This window comes from Zalophus californianus, chromosome 3, assembly GCF_009762305.2.
Source record: "Zalophus californianus isolate mZalCal1 chromosome 3, mZalCal1.pri.v2, whole genome shotgun sequence".
Classification (NCBI taxonomy): Eukaryota; Metazoa; Chordata; class Mammalia; order Carnivora; family Otariidae; genus Zalophus; species Zalophus californianus.
The window spans coordinates 44,911,243-44,927,282 of record NC_045597.1 but is presented as its reverse complement, the minus strand read 5'-3'; the positions used below and the strand labels follow the sequence as shown (position 1 = coordinate 44,927,282).

Below are 16,040 nucleotides of genomic sequence, written 5' to 3'. Positions count from 1 at the left end.
AAATTCTCTAGACCAGGCTTATTATTTTATAGTCTATTTTTGATAATTACAATTTCTCCAGGCCTTAGAGACTTAATTTTTTAAATTTTTTATTTATTTATTTATTTTATGATTCCCATGCTTTGTGGCTTGTTACCTTATGAGTCTCTTGATATTTTCTTGTGATTTCATGTTTCTTGCTCTTTCTATATGGGAATCCTGGGCACCTGAATCAGCTGTGCTTTCTTCTAGAAGGGATACATGGAGCTCATGGGGGTGCTACTAACTTACAGTGAGCTGAGGTTTTGGCTAAGGTTAGTTTGCTACTTTTCCACTAGCCCAAAGTTGAGGCTCTCTCAATTTCAGGGTTGTTATTGCCAGAAGCACACATAGATCTTCTCTGGAGGAAAATGTCCATCAAATTGAGATTTACCATAGATGCCTGAATGGATAATGTGAGGAATGTTCTGAAATTTCTAACATTGTATAGATAGTTGTCTTTCATTCTAGTTTTCTTGAGTTTGATATTATCCTTAAAATAGTACAGGGTGTGAAAAATCATACTTTTTTCCCCTGTGGTCTTTTCCTGCCCTATCCTCATGTTTATTAAAATAAAATTTTGTTAAAATGATATTAAGAGTTGTTTTGACAGGGCAAAGAAGTAGGTTAAAAAAGAGAGCATCATAAATGATTTTTAAAGCTGGTCCTTCAGGCTTTTAAAGTAGCTAAAGTGGAGCAACTTTTTCTTCTTCCAAGGCAGCTTTCTGGAATCATTTGTCCAGTTGCTTAGATCCTAAGGTAGAGATGTGAATGGTCTAGTCAAAAACTTCTCTAGACATTCTACAAAAAAAAAAAAAACAAACAAAACTTCTCTAGACATAAGTGAATGAAAAAAATGAACCCTAGGAAATCTTATTGAAGCCACTACTGGAAATGCTTTGAAAGTAGTGATAGAGAATGAAATGAATTATGATTTTAAGTACTTAAAAGGACTGTGGAGGATGAAACTTTTTAGTCTGTTAATTTTAACCACTTTGCAATAATACTGGAAAATTGATCAGAACTTAATCATACTCATAAATCCTTCATAATTAATATACTCATAGGCCCTATGTCTAGGTTTGATGGAGAATCTGGTGCTTATGTTGTTAGGTATTGATGGAGGAAATTTATTTCTCAAGGAAATTGATAAGATTATAAAAAGAAATGGCTAGCAGATATTTCACAGTATCACAGACTGTCTAAATTTGGATGGTTTCTAGAGTCCTAAAGAAAAATCTGTTTTCCAGGTGTGATCAGACTGTAGATAACTGGTTGGTTCCATGTCATCCAGCCTTTGGAGAGTCTCACTAATAAACAGGAATGCTATTTAATATGATCAATAAAGTAATAAACTAATAGAGCCATTTAAATCTGGTATTGCATATCAGTTTATATGACTGGTTAGGAGTTCAGATGACAGGGGTGTCCATCTTTCTAAGGAGAGGAAGGAATGAAGCCTGGGTGAATTTTTTTGGCCTCAGATAATATTTCTGGCAGATATTTGATATCATTTATTATGATGAGAAATCTTTACCTGGAGAGACAATGATCAATTCTTCTTACCTATTTAAACTTTTTACAGTAATTTCTTTTACTTGTTCCTTATTACTCATGCAAAAGAGAAAATCAGACATTAAAGAAATGTTGGGTGGGATGCCTGGGTGGCTCAGTCAGTTAAGCGTCCAACTCTTGATTTTGGCTCAGGTCATGATCTCCGGGTCATGAGATCAAGCCCCACATTGAGCTCCATGCTGGGCACGGAGCCTGCTTAAGATTCTCTCTCTCTCTCTCTCTCTCTCTCTGCCCCTCCCTCCCCAAAAAAGAAGAAGAAATCTTGGGTAAAGATTAATCTTTTTTTTATTATTTTCATTTAAAATTTATATCTTATTTTACTTTGGGATTGCCCTTGACACTAGTTGGGCACAGATTTTGAGGTTAATTTTCATTCAGTATTGTGGATGCCTTTAAATGATTTTATTAAGATTTATTTATTTATTTTAGAGAGAAAGAGCACGAGTTGGGGGGGCAGAGGGAGAGGGGAAAACAGATTCCCCACTGAGCGTGGACCCCAAAGCTGGGCTTAATCTCATGACCATGAGATCCTGACCTGAACCAAAATTGAGAGTTGGATGCCCAACTGACTGAGTCACCCAGGTGCCCCACCTTTAGATGATTTTAGATTCAGGATTTAGAGTTAGGATTTATAATCTTAGAACTATAGTATTTTATTCTACTATTTGTGTTTTATTTAGGTCCCATACTTACATATTTTGTTTACTACAGAGTATAATAAACTGAATTTTGTAAACATAAGAATGAAAACATTCATTATATCTGTTGGCTTACTTATAGAACATTTCTGAATTGTGGAATCACTAATATTAAGGCTTGATGATTCACATTGAGAAGTGACTATGAAAAGATTGTAAACTCTTCTAAGAAGAGTCTAATAAATAGTGCCTCCTTTTCCACTTTGCTTTTGAATCAATTGAGAAAGTAAAGCGTGGGAGATGTGGGCTAAAATGTCAACTTTATTATTGATGAGAATTACTTTGAAAGATGTGGTTTATGGACCCACTGAACCACAAACCAGGCAGACTTAACACACTCCTTTATGGTAGTGTCAATCCAGTGAAGAGCCTGAGTCAATACCTCCTACCTCAGAGTTCCTAGCTAGATCCCAAGAAAAAGAAGGGGGAGAATGAACCCAGTATATACAATATATTCTTCCCAACCAGATAAGTCATTCCATGAGCAGGTATATTAGTTTCCTAAGGTTCCTGTAACAAATTACCACAAACTTGGTGGCATGAAACACAGAAATTTATTCTCTCACAGTCCTGTAGGCCAGAAGTCTAAAATCAGTGTGTTAGCAGGTTTGGTTCCTTTTGGAGGCTTGAGGGAAAATCTGTTTCATGCCTCTTTCCTAACTTCTGGTAGCTGTGGACAGTCTTTGACATTCCTTGCCTTGTAGCTCTGAAACTCCCAATTTTTGCCTCTATCTCCACATGGCTTTTATAGCCTGCATCTTTTTGTGTGTATTTATACTGTGTGTTTATGTCCCTTTATCTTGTTAGGACACTCATCATTGGATTTCCAGCCCATCCTAATTCAGGATGATCTCATCTTTAGATCCTGACCTCAGTTATGTATGCAAAGTCCCTTTTCCCAAATAAGGTTACTTTACAGGTTCCAGGTAGATGTATCTTTTGGAGGGGCCACTATTCAATCCACTAAAAGGACTAGAGAGGCCAGGATGGAGTAATTAAATAAGTAAACTTGTTGCTTGCTAGGAAATATTAGGAGCTGGGGGCAGGTGTTATTTCCTAGCATTCCCCAGCTTTTTGTACTCATTCATGGTCAACTAGGATGTAGGAGATCAACCCTGTGTTTGTGTCATTGACATTATCTTCAATTTATGTTTCTTTGGTAGAATCTTAAAGTAGGTTTATACTTGTCTATTTTGTTATCATTAATGGTTAAAACTAGGTAATATAATCTATATATCCACTGGACTGCACACAAATAAAAGGCAGTTTATTACAACACATTGAAAGCAAGCAAAACCAGCAAAGGTGTCCTGTCAACCCTCAGGGGTTGTAGAACTCCCCAATTCCATAAAGATACATTGTGATCTGTATTTCATATGACCGAGTTAGGGTGCCCTTGTCATGCTGGATAAGAAATACTAGGAAAGTTTAATTTTTTTCTTAGTAAGAGTTAAACAGAAGCAAAAGTTTTCCTGTCACGATTCAATGGATGTACTCTCCCTAGGATGCATGAGTCTCACTTTGGAACACATAGATTAGATCACTGATGGTCTAATAGAACTGTTTGTAGTGAGGTAGACAGTTTATATCTGTGTTTTCAGATACAGAACATTTGAAATATAGCTAATGTTACTCACGAGTCGAATTTTAAATTTCATTTAATTTTAATTAATTTAAATATAAATTTAAATAGTTGCATATGGGTGGTGGGCCATATTGGACAGCACAAGCTGTATATTCATCAATGTCTAAGCTAAAAATATTAGGAGTAGTAAAATAAAGAGAATGATAAACATTATAATAACTATAACCTGCCTATGGTTTCATTTAAATGTCCTTATTTTAATGGCATTAACAAAGCAAAAGGAAAGGTTCATCCTGAATTCACAGCTGATCTGTACTTGTTAAAGGTTTTGGACTTGTTTTAACTTGGAATTTTTTTTTTTAATAACTGAAAATTAGATGAAATTTTAGTCTCTTTTTTCTAATTATATTCTTTAGGACTAAATTTATAACAAAATTATTCCTCTATAGGCAAAATACTGGTAAATATGAAGTAGAAATTTGTTAGTTTGGGACATGCTTACTCAAGAAATTAAGTATAAATGTTTGTCAATCATTGCACATTTTTCTTTGCTGAAAATATAAATTACATTAATATGCACAGAAAGATTTTACTTAACACCATGTAACAAAAAAGTAGCCTTTTTTCCCCCTTTGGAGGAATGATACTACTGAAAGGTATAATATTTTATAATATGGAAAATATGACTTTGTGACAAAGTTATTTTTCAGCCATGTAAACAGATTTTACCAGCACTTCCCAATTATATCATGGGCATTTTATTATATAAAATTTTTAAGAGCTGGTTAGTCCATCAGTTTTATTTTTGGCTTTGATTGAAATGTGGCCAGAGGGAGCATTTCTTCTCTTTAGTGCCAGGCATGTAATACAGCATTAGATTTAAATTTACTTAAAAAGATAATGTGAACATAAATTAAATACAGCTCACACTTTTTCAACTTTATATGGTTTAAATTTTGGAGTATTGTATCCTTCATTAATGCCAGAAGAGGGTGTACTTTAAACCTGATGTTTTTAAACAGTAAACACTCCTAAAAAAAAAAAAATAAATAAACAGTAAACACTCCTTCCAACTGGTGCTGTAAAGTTGATGTCCCTTAAAAAATTACCAAATTCTTTAATTCCATGTCCCTTAATTACATGGGAGAAGATGGGGTGGGGGGGTGCGTGTGAATAATTTAGAGCACATAATACTAAAAACATGTTAATACACCTTTAATCCAGAAATACAACTTTGTTTTCCTCAAGTTTTCTCATTACTTTCTGAAAATGCATTCAGAATTAATGAATTCAGAAGACCCTTTTGAAGTTTTATCTTTAAATCCCCCCAAACCCTGATGTGTGTTATATAATTTCACTTTTGAACTTATTTAATTGAAATTATTATAAATCATGAAGTATGACGATTAAGGAAGAGAGAAACAGAATAAATGAAAAACAAAGCCATGGCTAGAAAGTGATATTTATTCCTTTGTGTTTTGACAGCTTGAAGGTCCATGTGTTTTGCAAATTCAAAAAATTCGCAATGTTGCTGCACCGAAGGACAACGAAGAATCTCAGGCTGCACCAAGAATGCTGCGTTTGCAGATGACTGATGGGCATATAAGTTGCACAGCTGTGGAATTTAGTTATATGTCAAAAATAAGGTGATTGACACTTTAATTTGTGTATTTGTTACAGAGTGTGAAGATGCTATTCAAAATGGATTTTGTTTTAGGAATTTTAGAAAGAAGGAATGAACTATTATAAGTACCTGTTACAATTTTTCAAAAGAAATTAAAGAATTTAAATTTCTACTTTATCTGTATAGGAAAATAGGAATGGAGTTACTCTTTCCTTAAATGTTAATTATTTAAAAAAAAAAAATTCAAGGTGGGGCGCCTGGGTGGCTCAGTCGTTAACCGTCTGCCTTCGGCTCAGGTCATGATCCCAGGGTCCTGGGATCGAGCTCCGCATCGGGCTCCCTGCTCGGCGGGAAGCCTGCTTCTCCCTCTCCCACTCCCCTCCTTGTGTTCCCTTTCTCACTGTGTCTCTCTCTGTCAAATAAATAAATAAAATATATTTAAAAAAATAAATAAATAAAAATAAAAAAATTCCAGGTGTTTTTGTAAGAAAAGTAATCATTTCCATTTTTTTTTCAGTAAATTTTAGGTCATTCAAAAATTTCCAAGAACAAACAATTTATCTGAATATGTTACCATTTCTTCTTTGACAGCTGTGTCCAGCACACTAGAAAAGTTTTATGGACAAATGAGTTTTCCTAGGAGATGATTGAAGCTAGAGACATGTGCCACTCCACTTTCTGAGAGGACAGGGAACACTATAAGGAACAATTTTCCAAATTCTTCTTTTGGCTATTTTTATGAGAAGTTTTTATTTTTATTTGCATAAATTTGATGTGTAACTGTGTAAGTTTAAATTGTACAACATTTTACTTTGATACTCTTATATATTATGATCCCTAATGTAACAGCATTTATCATATTACATAATTATAGTATATTGTTGCCTGTTTTTATTATACTGTGTATTAGATCTCTGTGGCTTGTTTACTACTCATTACAGATTTATACTCTTAAACACCTTTAATCTTATCTCTCCCCACCGTTTCCTGGTAGTCACCATTTTATTCTCTTTTTACAGGTTTAACTTATTTGGATTCCACATATAAATGATATCATACAGTCTTTCTCTGTCTGAATTATCTTGCTTAGCATAATTGTTTAAGGTCCATTCATGTTGTTGCAAATGGAAGGATATTCTCCTTTCTCATGCTGAATAATATTCCATTGTGTATATGTACCACATCTTTTTTATCCATTCATTCGAGTGGTTTCCATATCTTGGCCATTGTGAATAATGTTGCAGTAAACCTGAGAGTACATATTTCTGGTCAAAATCCTTCATTTCCTTTGGGTGTATACCAGAAGTGGAATTGCTGGATTATATGGCAGATCTATTTTTAGTTTTTTGAGGAATCTTCATATTGCTTTCCATAGTGGTTGGACCAATTTACATTTCTACCAACAATGTATGAGTTTAGGTTTTGCCCTCAAATAGCTCCTCTCCTGATGAGGTAGGCACATAGGCGTATAAGTTATAATGAATATGTCAACTAAAAGGGTTAGGAGTCGGGGCGCCTGGGTGCCTCAGTCCTTAAGCGTTTGCCTTCAGCTCAGGTCATGATCCCAGGGTCCTGGGATTGAGCCCCACATCAGGCTCCCTGCTTGGCAGGAAGCCTGCTTCTCCCTCTGCCTGCTGCTCTCTCTCTCTCTCTCTCTCTCTCTCTCTCTCTCTCTCGCTGACAAATTAATACATAAAATCTTAAAAAAAAAAAAAAAGGAAATAAAAAAAGATTAGGAGTCCAGAAAATTAACTCTGCTGGGGGGGAGCCAGGAATAAGACTTAAAATATGAACAGGTATTTCGAGAATGGTGAGAGGAGGGAATAGTGCATGCAGAGTCGTGGTGTCCTGAAGAGCTTTGGCGGTTTGGGATGGTGGTATATGGGAAGAAGTGTGATAGGTTGAGGCCTCGAAGCCATGCTTAGTGATTTCCCTTCTTTTTTATTCTTCCTTCAACCTGTATTTGCCTCTTTCTTTCCTTAGAAGATATATGTTTGTCTAAAATACTGATTTTTATATACAAAGCAGGTTTTGTTGATTTTGTATTACGTTGTCTTTTTTTTTTTAAGTAGGCTCCATGCTGAGCATGGAGTGCAGGGCTAGAACTCACAACCCTGAGATCAAGACCTCAGCTGAGATCAGGAGTTGGACGCTTACCCGTCTGAGCCACCCAGGTGCCCCTGTTGTCTTTTTGAAGAGTGGAAGGGTTCCTGCTTTTGTGGGGGGAGCCTCTCCTCTGACAAATTCAGTCAAACCCCCTACAAAGGAGTTCACAAATGACTCAGAAAGACTTGCTGTGTAATGGCCCCCTCTCTGATTTTACTGCTGTGTATTTCTCTGAGCTAAATGAAAACACAAGGTTGTCCAGAGAGTTTGTTAACTGTCTTCTTTTGTTGAATTTATTGCAATTTGACATTGAAAAAAAAAATACTACCATTTGCTCCCTGACTCACCATTGAAGTAGCATGTCTACTTTTGTTGCTGTAAAAGCAAAAGCCTGCAGAACTGTTTTCACATGTTAACATTTGGGAGACTTTTATCGAAGTAATATTGGTTAGTGGTTATCTTAGAAGCAAAGTAGAATAACTCACTAGAGAGGATACACCAGGACCTAATATGGACTGTGTTGCCTTCAGTGGACATTGCATTTCTCTGGGGTGCTTTTTCAGCTCTTCTGTTCTACTTCCTGATTGGCTTCAACTTTTAAACGCCCACTTCTCATTGTTTTTGTGTTTATTTGTCTTGTTATAGTTTTTTAAAAATTGCATTGAAGAGAGAGTAGAGGCACTTTGGGGTGCCAATAAAAATAATAATTAAACCAAAATATGCTCTCTGAATAAGGGTTAGTTAGGGCCCTGAAGGTGATGTATTAAAAATTATGTTAAAATTTTAACACGTACTTATCTTTTTGTGGGAATAGAACTATCATTTAATGTGGTGAGTGGGATTTTTTTATCAGTTATCCTAATGAAATTTTAAGTACATCTTCAAATAATTTGACAACTTTTTCCTCTTATCCTATTAGGGAGAGTTTGAGAAAGGTACAGTCATTTTATACAAAAATTAGTTTATCATTTGTTTTCAGATTAGCTTTTAAAGTTATATTGTCACAACTTAAATGTCCCTATAATTTGCATCCAGTCTTTTAAGTTCTTATGTAGTTTTATTGCTAATTTGTTTCTAGATTTTCATTGCATTTTCCAGTATCACCAATTTGTAAGAAATTATTGGCTAAAAATGGTTTTGAACAATAAGTTTTATGTAAATGATACAATTCAGTAATTATAATAGTTTCTTTAAAGAGTATAGCATCCTGTAGTTGAAACTTTCTTTTAATCCTTAAATGATGATACAGAGTTATAAAAATCTGAATCTGCTGATTGCCTGAAATTGGGAAAAACTTCTTAGTGTAACTGTATTCAATTGTTGCTGATACTGAAGTCTGATAAATATTCTAATTTACTACCACAGAGCTCTCTACTTAAGGGTTAGGTTAGGCATAGCTGTTTATGACTATTTGTTCTATGAGTTACATGTGATGACAAAGCTTGGGATCTTCAGAATAGTTTTTACCAGATAATGTCTTACTTTCTATGAGATCTTTGAGGCTTTAAAAACAGGAGTGTTCTATTTCTTCTTGTTAATACTGTTTTAAAGCCATCTTTCTTCAAAATAGACCAGTGATATCAATGCTTTCACTGATTTTGCTGTTGCATATATCAGCACAAGGTAAATATCCTGAGCTTTAAAAATGTGGACCATGTGAAGCCCTTTCAGCCTGATTTTCTAATTTGTCCTAAGTGTATGAGAATAGTCTTTACTCCTATTTAGAGTACTTTATCCCTTGCTGCATGTGCAAAGAGATGGGGCGGGACTCAGTATCTGTGCTTTTATTTTAGAATAAATCTCAGTAATGAAATGGTTGCTTCCACTGTTCTTCTAACAAACAGTTGGTAGGGGGATAAACATTTTGTCTCTGGTTTTTGTAAAAGGGGCCATGGTGTACTGTTTTCCCTAAGTCTGATAATATTTAGCCTATTACAGACAAGTTCAAATTAAATTAAACTTTAAAGTAAATAATTCTCATGTGATCTTTAACTAGATGGTTAACAAAAAGAAGCATTGTTTGTATGGATTATGGTAGCTCATATAGATGTAAAATTTCTAGGATTATTACTGGTCAGGTATCTTTTTGTGTATTGAAATTTAATTTGCACATAGTATATCTTTGCAATGCATAGTCAAAGCTCAGGGAAAAATGGCAGATCTTCCATTTGTACAGCATGCCATGTATGACATGAGAAGGTACTTCCATATCTTTTGTTCTGTTTATCTTTACTACAAGTTTGTGAGGTGTGATTTTTATTGTCCACATTTGTTTTCTTTTTTTTAATGGGGAACCTGAAGTTCATTTGTTAGGTAAAAAGTGACAGCCTTGGACCTGGTCTTCTGACCTCTTTCCTATAGGTAATCTATTCGCACTATATAGCCAGTTTCCTGAAAAAAAAGTTTATGTATGAGTATGTTTTGAAGAACTTGACCAGGTTCAGGACTGAATTCAAGTTCGGGGAAGGAGCTTCAGTGTGTTTTAACTCTCTATCTCTCTCTCTCTCTTTTTTTTTTGCTTTGCTTTGCTTTAGCCTGAACACACCACCTGGAACTAAAGTGAAGCTCTCAGGCATTGTGGATATAAAAAATGGATTCCTGCTCTTGAATGACTCTAACACCACAGTTCTTGGTGGTGAAGTAGAACACCTTATTGAGAAATGGGAGTTACAAAGAGTAAGTGTAAACTAAGAAAAATGGTTGAACTTTTAAAAAACTGCACTTTTTTTATGGCATTCTGTATTTTAAGGCGATCTTCCCATAATGAGCAGTAAAACTAGTATTTTGTGTCAGATTGAATCAAATGTAACACAGTGATCTTTACAGAAAACTATCTACCTTTGTTTAAGTATATTCTTTGTCTTGAGCAGATGTCATTTTTCAGTATTTACTACATATTATTACATATTTTAAAAAGTAATTCTTTACTGACAAGTTTTCAAAATTCCCAGGCTGCCATTAATAAACTATGTATAATATATCTGTGTATAATTCTGCAAAAAACCAATGTTTGTGAATATATATGAATATAATCTATGTCTGTTTGTCTCGTGTACAACCACACATACATACAACTGAAAGCAAGTTGTATATAGAATTTCACGTTAATGGAGAGATTCTTATTGCCTTGTCTTCCTAGGCATTTTAGTTGTTTTCCCCATTTATATTAGCGATATCTTCATCTTCCTAGTCACCTAGGTTGTCTAGTGATTTTGTCTCTAGTTTGCTTCCAGCAGTCAATTCTGTTGATCCACTGCAGTCAGATCTTAAATCGGTCTCTTGCTCTCCAGGTCCATTGCTGTTGCTGTAGTTTGTCTTTTTTTTTTTTTTTTGCTTATTTTTTTAATTTTTTAAAATATTCACAACTTGATTATTTTAGTTTAAGTCTTTTGCATCTCTCACCTGGACTATTGCAGTAGCCTTTTCACTGGTCTCTCCATATATACTTTCTCCATCTTCTAATTTATTTTATTTATTTCTTCAAGATTATCTTCCTTCAGCATCACTCAGGACACATCACCCCTGCTTTTATTTCACATGCCTTAATTTGGCATTCAAGGCTGTTTACAATCTAGCCCTGGTTCCAGTTTTCCTTTTTAACTTTCTAAATTATTTTACATGGATTTTGTTCTGGCCAAATGGAACTACTTCCTCTTTCTTTGATTCTCTGTGCTTCCCTCAGTTATACTTTTGGGGAAAAAAGGCTTTTCCCACATTTATATTGTTTATCTTGTTCTCTTTCTCCTGATCCCTGCATGGCCAAATTGTCCCCATGCTTTTAGACCCTGGTCAATTGCTTGCTTCCTTACCAACCCAAGTAGTTGCTCCTTATAGAATTCTTGGAACATTTTATTTGTATCAAGAAGCATATTACTTTTTACCAACACTAAAATTATGTTTAATTAGCTCCTTTAATAGATTGCAAGCTTTTTGAGGTCAGAATTGTTTGTGCTTTTGTTCAATTCCATGAATATTTGTTGAGTAGTCTGTAGTATTGTGCTGGGCTCTTAACATCAGTATACCATGTAATCCTCCTAACAATCTTATGAGGGAGGATTATGTCCATAGAAAATGGACTTAAGGAACTGTTAAATAACTTATTTTATGATTACAGAGCTAATAAGTGATAGATCTGAGACTTCAGGTATCTCTGAAGCAGAGCCCTGATCTTTACATACAAAAAACATTATAACAAATGACTGTGGAATGAGTGAGTTACAAAGCACATAAAACTAATTACTCTTTGCTAAAATTGATGTTCTTGTGCTACCCTCAAATTTTGCCTATTGCCTAGAATGAGCCAAGGGGCCTAGCAATAGAAGCTTTTGCTATTTTATAATACATTATTCTTTTCTATTTTCTTAGTTTGAAAATGCCTCTGTTTGGGAGGTAAATAAAGAAATTGAGGCACATTTTTTATTCCTTAGTATTCATTACTTATTATACTAATGTGCTACACTTAGGTCTACAGTGCTATGCAGTATAAGATAATGTTCCATAACTGCACTGTTTAGTTAAAATGTTACAAAAGCAAGTAATTCAGAAGTGGCTTGATAGTTTTACAGAAATAGCCAAATTTATGAACTTTGAATTTCCTAGAGAAATCCCACCCATTTCATGTAGCTCTTTCTTTTCACAAGTTAATAAATTGTTTATTATTAGAGATTTTTTAAAAATGTGATAAGATGTTCTCAAGTCAGACCAGTACCTTATATTACTTACCCAACCCCAGCCAGAACTACTTTACTAACTGTAAAGTCAGTTAAATGTTCCTAGAAACTTCCTTACTCCTAAAACACACACACACACTGATTATTAGTAGTTTGATAGTTGTCTTTGTAATGTTTTATTATATTGTGTTTGCATTTTGTTTCCTGAAAGCTGTATTATTTTTCTTGTTAGGAGGCAATAAAAATTTACATTAAAAAGCATTTAAAGTCATCTTAATACGATTATAGTTCTCTTTGGTTTCATAGTTGTTGCTGTTTTGATTTGGTAACCACAATAATGTAGAAACCATGGAGAATTTTCAATTACTTAACAAGCATCTAGCAGGTGGTACACATAGAAATCAGGTGTACACATAGAAACCATAAACCATAGAGTTAATTTTGAAAGAGGACCCTAACTGTTTTGTAAAATAAATAGGGGACATTGGCAGTATTTAAACCATGTGCAGGTGTTATAGCTATAACAAATTGGTGATAGGTGACGAAAAGAAGAAAAACTCAAACCTCAAAATGTTTTGTATGTTGGACAAAGACAAGTTCTAGAGAGTTCTGAACCATATGTAATTTATAAAGTGATACAGTTTCTGTAACATTTTCGCGTCCCTCACCCTGTTCCCATGACAGATCTGGGTTTGTTTTTTTCTTTGGTATGTATGTATGGTAATGTATACATAACATAAAATTTGACATTTTAACCATTTTAAGTGTAAAATTCAATGGCATTAAATACATTTATATTGTTAATCCAAAGATCACAGCCATCCATCTCTAGAATTTTTGTTTTCCAAAACTTTAACTCTGTAATAACTTCGCACCCCCCTACAGCCACCTGTAGTCTCTGGTAGTCACCATTCTACTTTGTCTTTATGAATTCAACTACTCTAGGTACTTCATATAACTGGAATCATATGATATTTGTCCTTTAGTGTCTAGCTTATTTCACTTAGCTTAATGTTTTCAAGGTTCATCCCTGTTGTAGAATTTGTCAGAATTGCCTGACTTTTTAAGGTGGAACACTATGCCTGTGTGTGTGTGTGTGTGTGTGTATCTATGTGTGTGTATCTATGTGTATACACACACACACACACACACACACAACATTTTCCTCATTCATCCATTGATGGACATTAGGGTTGTTTCTACTTTTTGACTAATTATGAACAATGCTGTTATGAACATGATTGTGCAAATATCTGTTAAGGTTTCTGCTTTCATTTCTTTTGGGCATATCACCAGAAGTAGAATTGCTGGGTCATATGGTAATTCTTTTTTTTTTTTTTTTAAAGATTTTATTTATTTGAGAGAGAGAATGAGAGAGAGAGAGAGAGAGAGAACGAGAGGGAAGAGGGTCAGAGGGAGAAGCAGACTCCCTGCTGAGCAGGGAGCCTGATGCGGGACTCGATCCTGGGACTCCAGGATCATGACCTGAGCCGAAGGCAGTCGCTTAACCAACTGAGCCACCCAGGCACCCGGTCATATGGTAATTCTATGTTTAATCTTTTGAGTAACTGCCATATTGTTTTCAACAGTGATTGCATCATTTTATATTCCCACCAGCAATGCACAAGAGATCTAATTTCGGGGCACTTGGGTGGCTCAGTCGTTAAGAGATTAATTTCTCCACATCCTTGCCAATCCTTTTCATTTTATTTTATTTTATTTTATTTTTTATAATAATCATCTTAATCAATGTGAATTGGAATCTCATTGTGGTTTTGATTTGCATTTCCCTAATGCTTAGTGATATTTAGTAGCCTTTCATAGGCCATTGGTATATCTTCTTTGGAGAAATGTTTACATCCTTTGTCCATTTTTTAGCTGGTTTGTTTATAGTTTTTTGTCATATGAGTTCTTGATATTTTCTGGATATCAATTCTTTATCAGCTGTATAACTTACAAATATTTTTTCATATTCTGTGGGTTGCCTTTTCACTTTGTCAGTAGTATCCTTTGGTGGACAAAAGTTTTTAATTTTGGTGAAGTTTAATTTCATGATTTTTTTCTTTTGTTGCCTGTCCTTTTGGTATTGTATCTAAGAAATCATTGCTAAATCCAGTGTCCTGAAACTTTGCTTCTGTGTTTTCTTTTCAGAGTTTTATGGATTTGAATTTAGGTATTTGGTACAATTTAAATTAATGTTTATATATGATACAAGTTAAGGGTCCAATTTCATTGTTTTGCATGTGGATACCCATTTTCCCAGCACTGTTTCTCCCCTTTCACCAATGAATGGTCTTGTCCACCCTCATCAGAAATCATTTGACCATATACGCAAGCAAGGGTTTATTTCTGGGTTCTTTATTCTTTTGTTCCATATGTCTATCTTTATGCCAGTACCACGCTATTTTGATTATAGTAATTTCTGGTAAGTTGTATAATTGAAAAGTGTGAGGCCTTTTTAGGATAGTTATGGCTATTCAGGGTCCCTTGAGATTTCATATGAATTGTAGGATGAATTTTTCTATATCTGCAAGAAAAAACTTCTTGGGATTTTGATGGGAATTGCATTGAATCTCTAGACCACTTTGAGTAGTATTGACATCTTAACAATATTAATTCTTTCAATCCATTACCACAAGTTATCTTTTCATTTATTGGTATCATCTTTAATTTCTTTTAGCATTTTTTGTAGTTTTCAGTGTATAGGTTTCTTTACTTAAGTTTATCCCCAAGTAATTTATTCTTTCTGATGCTATTATAAATGGAAGCTTAAAACTTGCTGTTGTTTTTGCTCATTCTGGTTCTCAGCAATGACTTCAGGGAATTCAAATGTTGGTTTCTGGAGACTTTTCTCTACAGGTCCCTCTTTTACAAAACTCTGCCCTATAACTTCTAGTTGCTTCAGCCTGCCTGAACTGTGAAATTAATTTTCTCAACTTGGCTCCCTGCACTCTGTCTGCATGATGTTTCTGAGCAGAAATGCAGAGCTCATCTGTTTTGTTTTGTTTTGTTTTTTTCTCTTTCTTTCATGGATTATAGTCCTGCACTACTTATTGTCCTGTGTCTTAAAACAGTTGTTTCTTACATGTTGTCCAGATTCCTACTTGTTTATAGAGGGAGATGAAGTCTGACTTTTGTACATCCATCAGGATGAGAAGTTAAATCCTATGTTTTAAATTATATGATGTGTATTGAGAGATGATATTATTAGCAGCTTATGTGAGCTTTTTGAGGGTTATAGTATAAATTGAAATGATTGGTGTTTAAATAATCCTATTCTTATATCTAAACTGAAGCTGAGAAAAGGACCCCTAGATAATTGTATGCATTTGCTGTTTTTTTAAATAGGTTAAAATCTTAAGTATAGCTTGTAAGGAAATATGACATTCCTATATGGTTTAAATTACTCTTTGCTTAATCAGCTGAATAGTACTACTGCCTTTAGTCTTAACATTCTTTTTTTTAAAAGATTTTATTTATTTATTCAAGAGAGAGCGAGAGCGTGAAGGGGTTGGAGGGGCAGAGGGAGAAAAACTCAAGCAGACTCCCCACTGAGCGCGGAGCTCTATGCAGCGCTCCATCTCATGACCCTGAGATCATGACCTGCTGAAATCAAGAGTCGGATGCTTAACCAACTGAGCCACCCAGGTGCCCCTAGTCTTAGCATTCTTTATATAAATTACTTAAAATGCATAGTATTCTCTACATAATTTGGGAACTCTAGAACATGTTTGAAAAATGCACATGATTTTTAAAACTTCTTT

The 16,040-nt window shown here is 34.6% G+C and overlaps 1 protein-coding gene across 8 annotated transcripts in view; it reads left to right on the top strand.

Moving 5' to 3' along the window:
• The window catches only part of TDRD3 (tudor domain containing 3), a 160,431-nt gene that overhangs the window by 66,160 nt on the left and 78,231 nt on the right, over positions 1 to 16,040 (top strand). For all 8 annotated transcript variants that reach the window (XM_027589063.2, XM_027589067.2, XM_027589069.2 and 5 more), the window contains exons 4-5: positions 5,362 to 5,522; positions 10,141 to 10,282. In XM_027589063.2, the coding sequence (XP_027444864.1) occupies positions 5,362 to 5,522; positions 10,141 to 10,282 (303 nt within the window). The remainder of the gene's footprint in view (positions 1 to 5,361; positions 5,523 to 10,140; positions 10,283 to 16,040) is intronic.